Source organism: Salmo trutta, chromosome 17 (assembly GCF_901001165.1).
Source record: "Salmo trutta chromosome 17, fSalTru1.1, whole genome shotgun sequence".
NCBI lineage: Eukaryota > Metazoa > Chordata > Actinopteri > Salmoniformes > Salmonidae > Salmo > Salmo trutta.
This window is the reverse complement of record NC_042973.1, coordinates 24,948,743-24,966,300: the sequence shown is the minus strand read 5'-3', so window position 1 is coordinate 24,966,300 and position 17,558 is coordinate 24,948,743. Positions and strand designations below refer to the sequence as shown.

General features: G+C 41.4%; 1 protein-coding gene and 2 long non-coding RNA genes across 4 annotated transcripts in view; 2 read left to right on the top strand and 1 right to left on the bottom strand.

The window, feature by feature from the left end:
- Window positions 1-1,539, bottom strand: part of LOC115151921 (zinc finger protein 423) — a 145,993-nt gene extending 144,454 nt beyond the window's left edge. The window contains exon 1 of one of the 2 annotated variants that reach the window (XM_029696273.1): window positions 408-1,539. In XM_029696273.1, the coding sequence (XP_029552133.1) occupies window positions 408-447 (40 nt within the window). In that variant the 5' untranslated portion in view covers window positions 448-1,539. The remainder of the gene's footprint in view (window positions 1-407) is intronic. The other variant, XM_029696274.1, reaches the window with a different exon arrangement.
- LOC115151922 (uncharacterized) lies at window positions 80-5,832 on the top strand. Its single transcript, XR_003867388.1, has 2 exons — window positions 80-200; window positions 5,640-5,832. It is a non-coding gene; the product is annotated as an uncharacterized LOC115151922 (long non-coding RNA).
- An 8,029-nt stretch (window positions 5,833-13,861) lies between these two features.
- LOC115151920 (uncharacterized) lies at window positions 13,862-16,941 on the top strand. The gene is made up of 2 exons (XR_003867387.1): window positions 13,862-14,333; window positions 16,629-16,941. It is a non-coding gene; the product is annotated as an uncharacterized LOC115151920 (long non-coding RNA).
- The last annotated feature ends 617 nt before the right edge of the window (window positions 16,942-17,558 follow it).

Below are 17,558 nucleotides of genomic sequence, written 5' to 3'. Positions count from 1 at the left end.
AAACGGGTCACGTGGCACGGGTGACAATAATTACGCACACATCAACAACACTGGTGAGCAGTAGCTAATGAAACAAACACGTTGCAGTCTAGTCGGGTATTGAATGTGGTCCCAATTTACAATCGATTAAGTAATTAGCTGACCAGGGAACGCCTGAGTGACTATTGTAACACTACAGAGAGTAGTCTATGTTGGACCAGGTAAATGCACTATGATTTATTTTACTTTAAGTTGCTCAGGCTTTGTTTGGCAAAATATATATAATAAAGACTACACAGTGACGATATTTAAATCTTTGAATTTCACAGTATTCGCCAAATGATGCCATGAAATATTCTTATTGGTTTTGCGTCTACTCGTGAGTTTGTCTCCAGTCTCTCCATAAAATAAAATGTCAAAACACTTACCTTTTACGGAACGCGGTTTAGCCTGTTTTCGTCTAGACATTTCTGGGCTGATAGTATTTTCTTCTCGTGTAGATCTCTAATGCTTTGCGAATACAGTCATACAGATGTATACTTTAGCTGGCGTTTTTCACTTCTTTGCCTGTTGCAATGCGGCAACTTCAGACTCTGATAATAGCCTATAATCCAGTTAAAATGAGGTAGGTACAATTAAGAGCTGTGGAGAGGCGCATTGCCCGGATACTCCAGCAATTTAACTTCTTCAGCTGGACTCAACCTGTAGAATTAACGTAACAACTTGTCTTTCTTTCTGGGTCCGTAGCGACAATATGTATCTTTTGTCCCTTTATGTTCGTTGGCGACAGCGCGACTATATCCGTAGAGTTTGAAGAGACAGCCAAAGCCAAATGACAGCGGTGCGATGCGGTAACACCTGATCGGCAGTTAGAAAGGTGTCAGACAATACGTCCAAATAATGTGATTACCTGACTACACAATTCTAGAATTCTGTTCAAACAAGCTTTACGTTTTTTATTTTTCCTCCTGTGCTTCTTGAGGTTGTTCTCGGAACTAAGTCTTTCTCCCTGATCTTGCGAACAGCGAACCTCCCTCCTCCGTCCGTCCGTTATTTTTCAGAAGGTGACATGGGCAATGCAACCTTACCCAGCATTTTCTCCATTGGGGATTTGTTCAAATATCTCCCCTTTTAATTTAATTCATAAACCCAGTGAAATGTTTGCGGTCGCTAGCTTCTTTCTCCCTTTTTCTTTGTCCTGACTCTGGTCTTCCCTCCGCCTCCCGATCCGACTACTGGCGGGGCTGCAGCGCAGACACACATAATAAAGCCAGGCTTGGCTGGAAATGTAGCTGTGTCCCAGCAGGAGGATGTGAGAGTAGGGTCCCGGCGGGGGAGCGCTCTGATCCCGCTGGGAGCACTGCACAGCCTGGGTTGAGCAGACAGAGCGAGCCAACAGCACCAAACCATGGTCAGCCATGGAAACTACAGCTTAACTTTGAGCACAGATTGGGGCCAAAACACGGAGTTTAGAGGAACTCTGCAGAGCGCATGAAAAATACGGACTGGATTTGGTTTTAGTCCTTTAAATCTTAAATGTTTGCCTGTGATGTTGAAATGCGTTTTCTAAAAGTAGGTGGTCGTGAAACGCATCCGTTTCTTTCCATGCATAATTTCGATATTTATTATAAATTAGCCTGTCTTCAATATTGGCTGTTATTTTGCCGTGCTTAACAGTGCGTTATGGCTTTTTAACGCACCTTAATACAAAGTCTGTAACTTCATTATTCGGAATTATTTTAAATGTGAGGTGTATTTCTGTGTTGTTTTTTTCAAGGGGGTCTGAGCCCTCACCAATGTCTGTATGAATGGGCAAAGTCATCGATCACGTGACACCGTTCATTCCTATGTGAAGAACCAATGAGTGTGTGAGAGCGGTAAACCCAACGAAGCCGACTGTAGACGAAAGTCGGTCAGTGATATCGGGGGTGGGTCGTCTGCAAAAGCAGAAGGTCGGACACTGTAGTGCCTTCAAACTCAACTTTGGACCTCGAAGCCAGCTCCACTGCATTTTTTCATTGTTCCCTTCTAATCGGGCATTTTTTTTATTTATTTAACCAGACAAGTCAGTTAAGAACAAATTCTTATTTACAATGACGTCCTACACCTGCCAAACCCTATGGAACTCTCAATCCCAGCCTGTTGTGATACCGCCTGGGTGTCTGTAGTCAGCCTCAAGCACTGAGATGCAGTGCCTTAGACCACTGTGCCACTCGGGAGCCCATTTAGACCTGGAACCCCAGGTCAGGACCTCGTAGGGTAAGAATTGAATACCCCTACTGTAGTGGTTTTCCAACAGCAAAGCTCGGATGAAGATGGCAGTGTCAACATAGCTGCTATTGTTTATTAAATGTTGAAATAAACTGCCATATCACACACTCACAAACTGGAAACATAGCATGTACAATTCATTGGTCAGAGAGTCAGGGGTCTCAAATGTTCACACTGATGGTGAAAACGTGGAGAAATGTTGGGTTTACGTGTGTTAGAACCTTCCTAGAAGTCAGAGGATGCACAGATGGACTTGGTCCTACTTTAAATGATGTTCAGCTTATAAAGGCTTCATAAACACTTGATAAACACTACATAAATGTGTTACAAATCATCTATAACGATGTCATGCTTTATAGAAGGTTAATAAATGTGGCATAACTGTGTGACATAACCACCGATGTCAAATATGACACACCTGTGTATTATAAAGGGTGGCATAAGCACCTCTTAATAAAGGCCTTATAAATCATGTTAAATTGAGGCTTCACAAAGCATTTATAACCCTGCCATGCATCTTGGTAGAGCATTGCAATGCCAGGATATTGGGTTTGATTCCCGGGATCACCCATACGTAGAAATGTATTCATGCATGACTCTTTACCAATCCATATTTCTCAGGCAAAAAGTAAAACCTTAAAGAAAAAAATATTAAAGAAAAAAATAAAAGAACATTAACGCGATAGACCATATGACTGGACAGGAAATAGAAAGCATCAACTGGATGTTAAATGTGTTTCTCGTCAGGTATTTTAACTGTCTGTATTGTCTACTTGTTGAATGTTTGTGGTTGTTTGTAATGTCTTGTTAATTGGTGTTGGACCCCAGGAAGATTAGCTAGCGTTACAGCGTTAGCTAATGGGGATCTTAATAAAAAGGACAAATTACTGTAAGTCGCTTTGGATAAAGGTGTCTGCTACATGTTATACAGTGTCTTTGGGAAGTATTCAGACCCCTTGACTTTTTCCAAATTGTGTTACGTTAGCCTTATTCTAAAATGGATTAAATAAAATGTTTTGCAATCTACACACAATACCCCTTAATAACAAACAGAAAACTGTATTTTAGAAATTTTTGCACATTTATTACAAATAAAAAACAGATACCTTATTTACATAAGTAGTCAGACCCTTTGCTATGAGACTCAAAATTGAGCTCAGGTGCATCCTGTTTCCATTGATCATCCTTGAGATGTTTCTACAACTTGATTGTAGTCCACCTGTGGTAAATTCAATTGATTGGACATGATTTGGAAAGGCACACACTTGTCTATATAAGGTCCCACAGTTGACAGTGCATGTCAGAGCAAAAACCAAACCGTGAGGTCAAAGGAATTGTCCGTAGAGCTCCGAGACAGGATTGTGTTGAGGCACAGATCTGGGTAAGGTTACCAAAACATTTATGCAGCATTGAAGGTCGCCAAGAACCCATTGGCCTCCATCATTCTTAAATTGAAGAAGTTTGGAACCACAAAGACTCTTCCTAGAGCTGACTGCCTGGCCAAACGGAGAAATCGGGGGAGTTGGGGAGGTGACCAACAACCCAATGGTCACTCTGACAGAGCTCTAGAGTTCATCTGCGTAGATGGGAGAACCTTCCAGAAGGACAACCATCTCTGCAGCACTCCACCAATCAGGCCTTTATGGTAGAGTGGCCAGACGGAAAAGGGCTCACAGGCTCCCGAGTGGCGCAGCGGTCAAAGACACTGCATCTCAGTGTCTCAGGACTACAGTCCCTGGTTCAATTCCAGGCTGTATCACATCCAGTCGTCTTTGGGAGTCCCATAGGGCGGTGCACAGCGTCTTCCGGGTTTGGTTCACCTGTCCTTGTGATTGTCTCCACCCCCTCCAGGTGTCGCTTATTATCCCCGCTGTATATATCCCTGTGTTTCCTGTCTCTCTGTGCCAGTTCGTCTTGTTTGCCAAGTCAACCAGCGTTTTTCCTTGCTCCTATTTTTCCCAGTCTCTGTTTGTTTTTAGTCCTCCTCGTTTCGACCCTTGCCTGTCCTGACTCCGAACCCGCCTGCCTGACAACTCTGCCTGTTCTGACTACCAGCCTGCCTATCCCCTTGTACTGTTTTGGACTCGGATCTGATTTCTGACCCCTGCCTGGCCTGACCTCGATACTGCCTATCGTCAAGTACTGTTTGGACTCTGACCTGGTTTATGAACTCTCACCTGTCCCCGACCTGCCTTTGCCTACTCCCTTTGTTATAATAAATATCAGAGCACTACCATCTGCCTACTGTGTCTGCATTTGGGTCTTGCCTTGTGCCCTTATAGTGCTGCAGGACGACACACACTTTAAAGTGCAGTCATTAACAGGGTTGCTCGGCCTTTTTAAAATGCATTTTTTTTTCCTGAATTTTTCCCCCAAATTCTGTTTTCTTGGTTGTGTTTTTACAGGTTTTGGATTTCCACCAGCTCTTCTGGTTTGCAAATTTTTTTATTTATTTTTTTTATTTTTAGAAAAACTAAATAAAAATGTCTGTGCTCACAACAATGCTTAAAACTACATTAGGTGACGACTTTTGCGATCTGGGAAAAATCTATCAAACTTAGACTTTTTTAATGAAGTTGCCCTTTAATTCAGTGAGCATGCACTGTTTGGTTACATTTACATTTGGTTAGCAGGTTTTCTGTAGTGCAGGAAGTACACGTGATGTGATTCGGCCGCCAATGGAATGGGTGCAGTAAAAGGTCAGCAATACTCCCTAATATTCAGAGTCCCATGAAATGACACTATATATACACATTCTACAGACCCTACTGAATATTCCCTACAATTCTTTTACTGCTGCACCCAGAATAGTTCTTGCTCTAAGCAAATCTGTATTTCATATACAGTGATTCACATTGAGGGTATTTATTTGACCTTGGAACATGTTCTAAAACCCTAATTTAATGGAAATGTCACTTAAATATAAACAAATATGAATCATTGTTAATGTTTAGACAATTATTATTCATGAATGGTTGATACTTTTCTACTATTACGTGGGGGATTTTTATTTTGAAAATGTTTGAAATTGCGTGTTGCTGACGAGATCCTGATCCTGTGTTGAGTTGGAAAATGAAATACCCCACTTGTGCTGTCACTGGACAGCGAAACACAAGTTAATCTTTATTTTAATTTAAATGAGTCTGTAGTAGTTATGTGTTGAGTTAGATTACACACTGTACCTACCTCAATCGTTATCTGAAATTATTTAGGTGACTTCACAGCAATTGCTAGTTAGCCGAAATGCAGGCTCAGCTAAATACAAATCTCCCTACATACAGCAACGTTGACCATTTTCCCATTTAGATTTTCTGGCACAGCATAGAAATGCCCTTATCCAGATGGTATAACAAAGGCATTTCCTAACTTTCTTTGATGTTACTTTTAAGGTTGGAACCAACATGCAGTACCTCCAGTGGGAAGAGAGGCAAGAGCCATTCATCCACCAGCTCAGGGACAAGCTACACTATTCACAGCCCTGTGTAATGTTCAACGTAATTGTATTGCTGTACTTTTTGAAACTTAATGTATTTGTATTGTTTGAAAAATTTACAAATAAAAGGAAATGTATGATTTAAATTACCTAAGGGTTAACACATTTGTGTTTAGATCATTAAGCCTTTATATGTATGTGTTATGAATGACCAAAGCGGTCTGACTTTAAATTAAATACAGCATCATGTGATATAGTCTTCATGGATGTGTTATGAATGACCGAAGGTGTCTCACTTAAAACTAAGTATTACAGGACACTACATAGTGTTAATAAATATGTTATTAACGTTCTGCTGAAGCAGTCTTCCACACTTCAAGGTTCTCATGATCCACAGGTTACTGTAGGCTATGAGAGGTATGTAAATCGGTTGATGGACCTACAAAACTTGCATTTGTGTGTGTGTATATGTGTGTCAAGCAAGTTGATTTGGAGTAGTCCAACCTGAGACTACCGCACCAGGTATTCCTCTTCTGATCCGATGAAGGAGACCAGAGCTTGATTACAACCTGTTACAATGGTGCCAACAGTTTGTGGCTGATCTTTCAGCTGGGAAGTGGGTGAATGTGTCAAACACCTGACTGGGCCCAGCACGGCGCCCTATGGCTCGTTTTTGTTGTGTTCGTGTTCGTGTACTGAAGAAAAAAAAACATTTCAATGTCTTTAGGTTGGGGGCTTTCATCAAGGCAAGTGTTTCTTGGTGTAACGTCATCCCCAGGCTATTCCACACACAGCACATATAATCCTGGAATATCAACCATTCAAAGTTGGCCTTAGTAGGCGTGAGCATAGAATTCTATAGGGACAGATCAAAATTTACTGTTGGGGAGGGGCTGGTCCAACTCAAGGTGTCATAAAATTAAAATCCAACCCCCCCCCCCCCCTCCCCAAAGTAAAAAATATTTTCACATGACCCTCCTTGTATAGTAAAATAAATTGAACAGCCTTCTCCCTCCATAGAATGAATTAAAAATAATGTTTACATCCATAAATAAACTGTAGTGACCATGTGTTTATAAACGTGGATATCGACTTTGCCACTTCAGCATGCTTTTCTGGCACAGTCAACGCCATGCAAGGCTACGGGCGAGGGTTTGCCGGCCACCACAGACGAGCTCACTCTCCCTGCCTGTACGATCAGAGCCGGCTGCAGACAATGATCAGCTAGGAGGAAATCAGATTTTCTATATTTTTATGCCATATTTATAATTCTATAAAATATATGCAACAGGTTTCTGTGCCAATGCACCACACAACCAATAAACAAAGCATAGACTTTGGGCACTTCAATATCATGGTTTGCAATTTCAACACCACAATAAATACACTATGTAAATCTCGACAAACAGAAATAACAAAAATATAAATGCAACATGCAAAAATGTCAAGAATTTACTGAGTTACAGTAGGCCTTATCTCTGGATTTCATGATTAGGCAGGGGCGCAGCCAATCAGAATAAGTTTTTACCCACAAAGAAGAATCTCAAATATAAAATATATTTTGATTTGTTTAACACTTTTTTGGTTACTACATGATTCCATATGTGTTATTTCATAGTTTTGATGTCTTCACTATTATTCTACAATGTAGAAAATAGTAAAAATAAAGAAAAACCCTTGAATGAGTAGGTGTTCTAAAACCTTTGATCGGTAGTGTATATACACAAAGATTTGTGACCGAGATTGCACATTAAAGTCGGGGACTTACATATACAATTACATGGATACAGACACATTACAGAGATAGTCAACAAAATGCTCAACCTGCAGATGAGTACGAGGAGGGAGTACAATTCTTACAAGCTTGTTTGGCTGGTAGCTTATTCTTTAGATGTTTGGGGCAACTGGTGAACTATGATGTGCAGGTATGATCAAAGTGACACTTTACTAGCGCACTTGCCAGAGTCTTTAGGGTGTCTATAACAAATTACAAAAACTATTCCTTGTGTTTCAATGTGTAGCATATTACGAAGCATATTACAGTGCATTTGGAAATGTTTCTGACCCCTGGACTTTTTCCACATTTTCTTACGTTACAGCCTTACTCTGAAATGGATAAAATAAAAAATCCTCATCAATCTACACACAATACCCCATAATGACAACGCCAAAACAGGCAGGGGGGACGAGGGGTCAACTGGATAAGTATTATTTAGTTGTTTTTTTTGTTGGGGGGGGGGGGGGTCGAGGTGAGGAGGATTATTTAAGACACTGTTTGAACCACAAACGTTTCTAAACTTTAATAGGGTAATATCAAAAGTAAGTAAAGCCATTGTTTGTAGGGAAAATACAAGTGGAAGAGCAAATGTAAACAAGGGAAAAAATGCACTACCCTCCCCTGCGCTGCCAAATAAACACACAACACTCCCCAAAGTAAAAAAAAGATTGACAACCCTCCCCTATTTTGGACCACCCCTACCCCCAGTACATTTCGATCTGTCCCTTAATGAGTAAAGTATTTGTCACCATCACTACTTAGCACAGTCAAAAAGTCATAATTATTGCTAAACCCTGACCATTTCCACAATTTATCATCTTAAAATTTGACCACGTAGACACTTCTCATAAATGCCTACAGACAAGTGTCATTGGGGCTTTTCCTGCACTCACTCTAGCGTTCTTCTAAGACTACCTCTAGCCTTCTAAGACTATGGTCCTTTCTTAATTTTTATGTCTAGTTTAATTGGTTTTATTATTTTTAGACAAATTCATTTAAATTGACTTACTGAAATTCAGTAAACGTGTCCCTCAGAGGTTCGCAGATCAGGTAACTTCCCCTGAGCAGATCACAGTAAAAGTCTGGTCTGGGCAGGTCCACGTCATCTTTGATCAGACGGGAATTTCCCTTAAACCTTCACACGGAATGCGCCACCGGTGTTCTCTCGCAGACCTTCACTGGGATGCTCCACAGGTGTTCTCTCGCAGACCTTCACTGGGATGCTCCATCGGTGTTCTCTCGCAGACCTTCACTGGGATGCTCCACAGGTGTTCTCTCGCAGATCTTCACTGGGATGCTCCACAGGTGTTCTCTCGCAGACATTCACTGGGATGCTCCATCGGTGTTCTCTCGCAGACCTTCACTGGGATGCTCCACAGGTGTTCTCTCGCAGATCTTCACTGGGATGCTCCACAGGTGTTCTCTCGCAGACATTCACTGGGATGCTCCACCGGTGTTCTCTCGCAGATCTTCACTGGGATGCTCCACCGGTGTTCTCTCGCAGATCTTCACTGGGATGCTCCACAGGTGTTCTCTCGCAGACCTTCACTGGGATGCTCCACGGGTGTTCTCTCGCAGACCTTCACTGGGATGCTCCACCGGTGGAATCACTGATCCTGTTCCATGACACCAATATTGAAGTGGATATTCAACACCAGGGACACCTGAAGTCAATTTAAATGAATTACTCTTTATTATCAGCTAACTGGAGGTTACAACAAACACACGTACAAAGTACAAGTCTGCCACAAGCTCCGCCAGGGCGGTCTCTTCAGTCCTCTTATGTACTGCTCTGCAAAAAAGCTACATAGGCATCGTTCATAGGGTTGGTTCCTGCAGCTGACTGGCTGTTATCGCGCAGGCTCAGTTTCCCAAGAAACTGAGCAATGTCTTCTATCTTAACGTCCAGATCATATCCTGGGCATTCTGCCAATTGGTCTGAGGAGGAGGTCACAGTCACCTGCCTGAACCAAGAAAGAGGGAGAAAAGATGCATATTGTGTACAATTCAAGGCTCTCTCTTCAGACAATAACATTTTCCCTTACAAGCTACTCCAGGAAGTGATGTTGAAGGCTAGCTCAGTGCTGCTCCCTCTCACTGAGTAACTCAAGTTAAAGTCCCACCGGGTTACTGCAGGCTGCCATTAGCAACTAAATTATCCTTAAAATTCTTCTTTGTGCGATTTTACAACAATCTGTTGAAGTACACATCTGGTGTATTCAAAGTAATTATTCGCCACATGATTGTCTTCTAAACTATTTTTTATTTACACAAAGATTCACCACGAAGATTGCAATTATTCCATTCACAAAAAATATATATATAATGGGGGATCCTATTTTCTGCTAACAATGCCGGCAATACCGCTGTCAGCCTTGAACTTCAGTGGCTTCAATAAGAGAGGGGGCAGTCGTTCTCCCGTGGCCATCACAGTAAACCCTCGGAAATGTCCTATTACAGAGCCATATGTTTTCAGCACTAAAGGAAATCATAATGTCAGGATTTATTTCTTGGGGCAAGCTGCTGAACCCTCATCTAACCATAATTCGATTTGAGTAGCCTATAAAGGCTACTTACAGTTCAGACTAGGTCTACAATCTGTGTATTTGTCCCATACAGAAAAAGGACATGTTGCCAATAAGAGACAGAAAAATATTTTAAATCACATGGTGCTTTGTTCTTTTCTCTCCTGTGCAGTGCTCTTTGACCGAGCTAGAGCTGCCCGGGCGTTGTCATGGATAACTTGGTGGGCTCCCAGTCTTGACCAGCGGGGTGTCCCGCAGATTGAGCCTCACCCCCCGTCGTGGGACGGAGCGGCCTTTAAAATTGACCCCCCGTCGAGGTGGGGGCCCCTCTTGTCTCGTCTGAACTCCCCCTGAAATGAGCGCACGCCTGGAGACCGCTTTTTAAAGCGCTTGTGGCGTCCCAGAGAGAGGCCGCTGGCACGCAGGGGTGAAAGCTCTCCGCAGTGGTCCCTTATTCTCAGATAAATACAAAGGAAGAAAATAGCCCACATTACAAGCTCCTTAAGGTCAAGGACAGCCGAGACATGAATGGTTTCAAAAAGTCTTATTGTTGAATCACATAGCAAGCGATTACACCCTCTGTCATCTTCGTTCGGATTTGCTTTTATAGAGCATATACCACCTTTGATTAAGGCAAATAGACATGTGGTTGAAATTAATTAAGACAATATCTGGTCTACCAGTAACAAGGCAGGGACATATGAATATCCTGCTTGTCATTTTGATTTCCCACTACCCTGGGCTATGGAGGAACATCAGGCAAATATAAGCACCCACAAAATTATTTATTATTATAGAAGAGAAATGTAATTTGTGTAGTTATATACAGTGCCTTCAGAAAGTATTCACACCCCTTTACTTTTTCCAAATTGTTTTGTGTTACAGCCTGAATTTAAAATTGATTAAATTGAGAGTTTGTGTCACTGATCTACACACAATACCCCATAATGTCAGTGGAATTTTGTTAGTAGTAATGTTTTGAAATTCATAAAAAATGAAAAGCTGAAATGTGTTAGATCAATAAGTATTCAACCCCTTTGTTATGGCAAGCCTAAATAAGTTCAGTAGTATAAATGTGCTTAACAAATCGCATAATTAGTTGCATGAACTCATTACTTGTTCAATAATAGAGGTAAACTTGGTTTTTGAATGACTACCCCATCTTTGTACCCCACACATACAATTATCTGTAAGGTCCCCAAGCACAGATTCAACCACACATACCAGGGAGTTTTTTTCAATGCCTCACAAAGAAGGGCACCGATTGGTAGATCTGTAAAAGTAAAAAAAAACAGACGCTGAATATTCCTTTCAGCACGGTGAATTTATTAATTACACTTTGGATGATGTATCAATACACCCAGTCACTACAAAGATACAGGTGTCCTTCCTAACTCAGTTGCCAGAGAGGAAGGTACCTGCTTAGGGATTTCACCATGTGGCCAATGGTGATTTTAAAACAGATACAGAGTTTAACAGTTGTGATATGAGAAAACTGAGGATGGATCAACAACATTGTAGTTACTCCACAATACTAGCCTAAATAACAGTGAAAAGAAGGAAGGCTGTACAGAATACAAATATTTGAAAACATGCATCCTGTTTACAACAAGGCACCTGAGCATTAATGTAAAAAATATGGAAAATCAATTAACTTCTTGTCCTGAATACAAAGTGAAAACACATCACATAACTGAGTACCACTCTTCATATTTTCAAGCATGGCGGAAGCTGCATCATGTTATGTGTATGCTTGTAACCAAAACTAAGGCGATGATTGTGGACTACAGGAAAAGGAGGACCGAGCACACCCCCATTCTCATCGACGGGGCTGTAGTGGAGCAGGTTGAGAGCTTCAAGTTCCTTGGTGTCCTTGGCGTCCTTGGTGTCCACATCAACAACAAACTAGAATGGTCCAAACACACCAAGACAGTCGTGAAGAGGGCACGACAAAGCCTATTCCCCCTCAGGAAACTAAAAAGATTTGGCATGGGTCCTGAGATCCTCAAAAGGTTCTACAGCTGCAACATCGAGAGCATCCTGACTGGTTGCATCACTGCCTGGTACGGCAAGTGCTCAGCCTCTGACCGCAAGGCACTACAGAGAGTAGTGCGTACAGCCCAGTACATCACTGGGGCTAAGCTGCCTGCCATCCAGGACCTCTACACCAGGCGTTGTCAGAGGAAGGCCCTAAAAATTGTCAAAGACCCCAGCCACCAGTCATAGACTGTTCTCTCTACTACCGCGTGGCAAGCGGTACCAGAGTGCCAAGTCTAGGACAAAAAGGCTTCTCAACAGTTTCTACCCCCAAGCCATAAGACTCCTGAACAGGTAATCAAATGGCCCCCCCAACCCCTCTTTTTACACTGCTGCTACTCTCTGTTTATCATATATGCATAGTCACTTTAACTATACATTCATGTACATACTACCTCAATCAGCCTGACTAACCGGTGTCTGTATGTAGCCTCGCTACTTTTATAGCCTCGCTACTGTACATAGCCTGTCTTTTTACCGTTGTTTTACCTACCTATTGTTCACCTAATACCGTTTTTGCACTATTGGTTAGAGCCTGTAAGTAAGCATTTCACTGTAAGGTCTACACCTGTTGTATTCGGCACACATGACAAATAAACTTTGATTTGATCGATTTGTCATCGTTAAGGACTGGGGAATGGAGGACTGGGGAATGGAGCTAAGCACAGGCAAAATCCTAGAGGGAAACCTGGTTCAGCCTACTTTCCTCCAGACACTGGGAGATGAATTCACCTTTCAGAAGGACAATAACCTAAAACACAAGGCCAAATCTACACTGGAATTGCTTACCAAGAAGACAGTGAATGTGGCCGAGATACAGTTTTGACTTAAATCTGCCTGAAAATCTATGGCAAGACCTGAAAATGATTGTCTAGCAATGATCCACAACCAATTTGACAGTGCTTGAAGAATTTAGAAAAGAATAAATGGGCAAATGTTGCACATTCCAGGTGTGGAAAGCTCAGAGGCTAACCCCGAAAGACTCACATCTGTAATCATGCCGAAGGTGCTTCTACAAAATACTGACTCAGGGGTGTGAATACTTATGTAAATGAGATATTTCTGAATATAATTTTCAATACATTTGCAAACATTTCTAAAAACATGTTTCACTTTTGTGTGTAGATAGATGGGTGGAGGAAAATAGTTATCATTTTGAATTCAGGCTGTAACACAACAAAATGTGGAATAAGTCAAGGGGTATGAATACTTTCTGAAAGCACTGTACCTAGTGCTGTTCTGTTTAACTGATATTGTGTTAGAAAACCAGTCTGATTTGGAGACATCTATTCTACATGGTTGATTCATGTATATTAGGCCTACATTGATTTAGAACAGCATGTGAGATGTGACTCCAATGTGCATTTGATTTATTTACAATATAGACACATGTAGGCATACATTTATTTAGAACGGGGGTTCTCAAACGTTTCTGTCCCAGGACCCCATTTTGATATCTGAAAAATCACAAGACCCCAACCATGTGAAAAAAATAGATGTATTAATGGCCAATGTTAACTTTTTAAGTTGAGGCTATGGCAGTCAATTGAAACATTTTTATCAGTATTTCTGATTGTCTTCTCAACTCACCATCACATACTTTTAATGTGGGGCTATGACAGTCAATTGCAAATTAGTCTGACATAATGTCTCTTATCTCACCACCACTAATGGGATGGGTGTGCTTGATGCATGTCGCGTCGGAGGTTCTCAATGTCAGGGGGCATGGTCAACAGTGCGCACCTCATCTCTGCTGTCACATCCAACCTGCATTGATATCTGGTGTTAATGCAAATGAGGGCATTAAAACCAGCTTTACACAGATATAAGCTGGTGAAGGGTACCATGAGTTTTATGGTGCTTTCAACACAACTGGGAACTCAGAAAAATACAACGTCAAATCATGACCTCAGTGATCTTCAGGTCGGAAAGTCAGAGCTCTAGAAAGAGGCCCGAGATCCCGAGTTGGAATTCCGAGTTGGATGACCGTTCAAAACGATTTTTCCCAGTTGGAGCTTATTTTTTCCTGAGTTCCCAGTTATCTTGAACGCACTTTAGTCGGAAGTCTGATTCCAAGTTCCCAGTTGTTTTAAACGTAGCAATAATGCTCAGAGGGAGACAGCATGGTTTCACTTCGAGTCGGGAACAAAAACTCCGTGGTGACACGTGAATGTGTTGTCTGCAGAGTTCGGTCACATGATCGAGAGCTCAATCAGCTGTTCGATTTCACTTACTGGCATGTCAACTGAGCAAGGATCCCAGACAAACGGATTGGGAAGTAGGTCCTCAAGTGTTCTTCCAAGTGTTGGAGGTGAGCAGTCATCACTCGTGTGGGAAATGTACTGATACTGTTTTCTGTTTGAAACATGCACTGCCGAGGGAAGGGGGCATTGTTAGCTTTTGAAAGACTCTCCAATAAGAATTATTTCCTCTGAATCCACTGATACGGTCACTCATCTGTATAATGTTTTTGTATTTCCCCTGCATGATTGCGTACAGTTTGTTCAGTTTCCCAAATATGTCTGTTACGTAGGCAAGGAGAGACTTTTTCCTTTCATTACACAGAAAGTCAACCAAGTAAAAAAAAAAATAGCCATTGTGAATGACAACAGTTCCTCTCTCAATGCGAAACATCTTTCCAACACTCCCCTTCGAAAACCACCAAGCCTCAGTGTGAAATAGAACTTTGTCAAGCTCTGACCCCGTATCTCAACATAGTAGTTCTGAAAACAGGCATGCGCGCAGTGGATGTGATATGATGTAGTTTACAGTCAAAGTTACCTGCTGCAGTACATCTCCGAGTTCTGTGGTTAGCACTTTTGCCACCAGTTGCTCTTGGTTTATCCATTATAGCTCAGTGGTTGTATCATACAATGAGTCCATATGGCAGAGGGAGACACATTCATAACTAGAGTGCAGAGGCCCATCCATGCAAAAGGCCACCATTCGATCCCATGGAATCGGTTTGTCGTCAATATAGCCACGCAGCACACTGAACATCCCCTGTGCAGTTTCATGCTCGAATCATGAGACAGAACAATATGTCCGTGAATAGCATCACCTGACATGTATAGCGAACAAAAGCCAATGCATGGGCAGCTATCGTCCATTTGAAGAGCATAAGCTGGGGAGTTCGTTCAGTCAGTTTCCTCTTGATTGCTAACAATAGCATAAACTCTTTGTTTAACAGTGTTATCTGACAAAAGTTTTGATGTGAGTTTCTTTGCATCTGCCTCCCCACACATTGTTTTCACCATATCAATTGCGGACGGTAATATAAAAGTCTCTGTAATAGTGTGTAGTTTCATAGCGTAGCCAGCCTAGCCATTCACCTTGGGAATGATTCAAGTGCTGCCTTTTCCCATGATTTTAAGGGCGCTCTCTGATTGAACTTTATCTTTTAGATTTCAATCATTTTCATTTAGATTAAGGTTAACCACATTACAATGCTATTGAGATACAAATACGATATAATATATATATATATATATTTTTTTTGTATATATTCTTTCCTTCAGGATTTTTGAAATTCTCCCACAACCCCATTTTCGTATCAAGGCGATCCTTAGTTTGAGAACTGCTGATTTCGAACAACATTTGAGATGTGACTTCAATGTGCATTTTATTCAATCACAGTTACAATACAGACATCACTGTGTTTGTTCCTTGATTTGAAATGTTTGATTATTGGTAACACATTTAATGATGACACATTAGGATGTGTCACACAAATCATAGACAACCCAGTTGATGGAAACAGCATACACTCACTCACTCAGGCCTTATATTCTTGGTGTAGTAGACTAGCTGCCTAGTGAAGCCCCAGAAAGGCCTGCTAAAGACTCCCTCATTGTACTGTCACAAGCCTGGAGAGTTCATGTTATATTTATGTTGCCTACAGCGGATTCTCTGTTCTGTTCTGTTCAGCTGCACTCTTGCCAGCTCTGCTACGTCCCCCCTCCACAGACAATGTTACATCTCATTGGTTATGCCCTAGATAAGCTATTTTTATAGGAAATAATTAGACATAACTGATTTAAATACTGCAAAGCCACACTCTTTTGTCTCGTTAGCGTGGTGTGTGTGGATGATGAGCACAAAGGTGAGAGCATAGAAAACATTTGCCTCTAGTATCTTTTTAATAAATATGCATGGGAAAATAAACATTTGTTTACCAATATTTAATGTAATTTTTTTGGTCTATTAGGATTCATCCCTCTCCTCTGACTGTGTTAAACTCTAGCCAAATGTGCAGAGAGGCATTTGTGTTATACCATTGTTCAGGTTCCCTAGCACAGTTTGGAGGGTTTGCAGGAGTGATTTCAGCTGCTCTACATGAGCAGGCCACTATGGACCAGAGCACAATAATGGTAATGATGATGAGGGGAGATTGGCAGAGGAGGGGGTGGAGAGGGGTCCTGGTTGATGGGATAGTCATGCATCCATGTACTGTACATCAATTATGTAATAACTGTTTTCCTCATCTTTCCCGCCCACCTAGAATATTTAATTAAATCCTTGACTTCTGTGTTAATACACATTCAATGGAATTTCTGCTTCCCATACTGTGTTATGTGTGTTTTTGGCATATGTTTACCTTATGCAGGGGCCAGGCAGCCAGTGAAAAAGGAAGAGGAGGCAGTGGCAAGGATGACAGCACTCCAGCAAAAATTATTTTCTGATGAGCTGCAACACTCCCACGACATCAGCTCTCTGTAGGGAGTCGTCTCCTAATTTCCTCCATCCATAATAAAAAGAGCTACATTAAACATTGCCATTAGTGCCAGCAATTTGTTTTATTCTCAACAGAAAGAAATGTTATCTGTGGCGGACAAACTTAACCCAATTAAAGCCCATTGTGCAGAGGGGCCTGATGCTGAGGAACGAAGGAACAGAGGCACAGCCAAGCCAACCAAAAACCTAAAGAAAAAAAGAGAGAGGAGCGTGTTTTTGCCAAATACACAGTGGAGAAAAAGAGAAATGTCTTGAATGGATGGAAACACTAAATACATAGCCTCTCATCTCTCTTTACTGTGTCAGAGTGGGTGACTAATATCATGCATACACTACATACATGCAGACTTACAGCACACGTTTCCCCTCAATATTAAATACCATTAAACAAAATGTACCTACAGAACTGTGCTCAATCAGAATCTAGAGGCTTTCTTATAGACCCTTATGTCACATTCAATTTGTAATTGTTTTTATTATTTCACCTTTATTTAACCAGGTAGGCAAGTTGAGAACAAGTTCTCATTTACAATTGCGACCTGGCCAAGATGAAGCAAAGCAGTTCGACACATACAACAACACAGAGTCACACATGGAGTAAAACAAACATACAGTCGATAATAGAATAGAAAAATAAGTCTATATACAATGTGAGCAAATGAGGTGAGATAAGGGAGGTAAAGGCAATAAATAGGCTATGGGGGCAAAGTAAATACAATATAGCAATTAAAACACTGGAATGGTAGATTTTACACTAGATGAATGTGCAAAATAGAAATACTGGGGTACAAAGGAGCAAAAT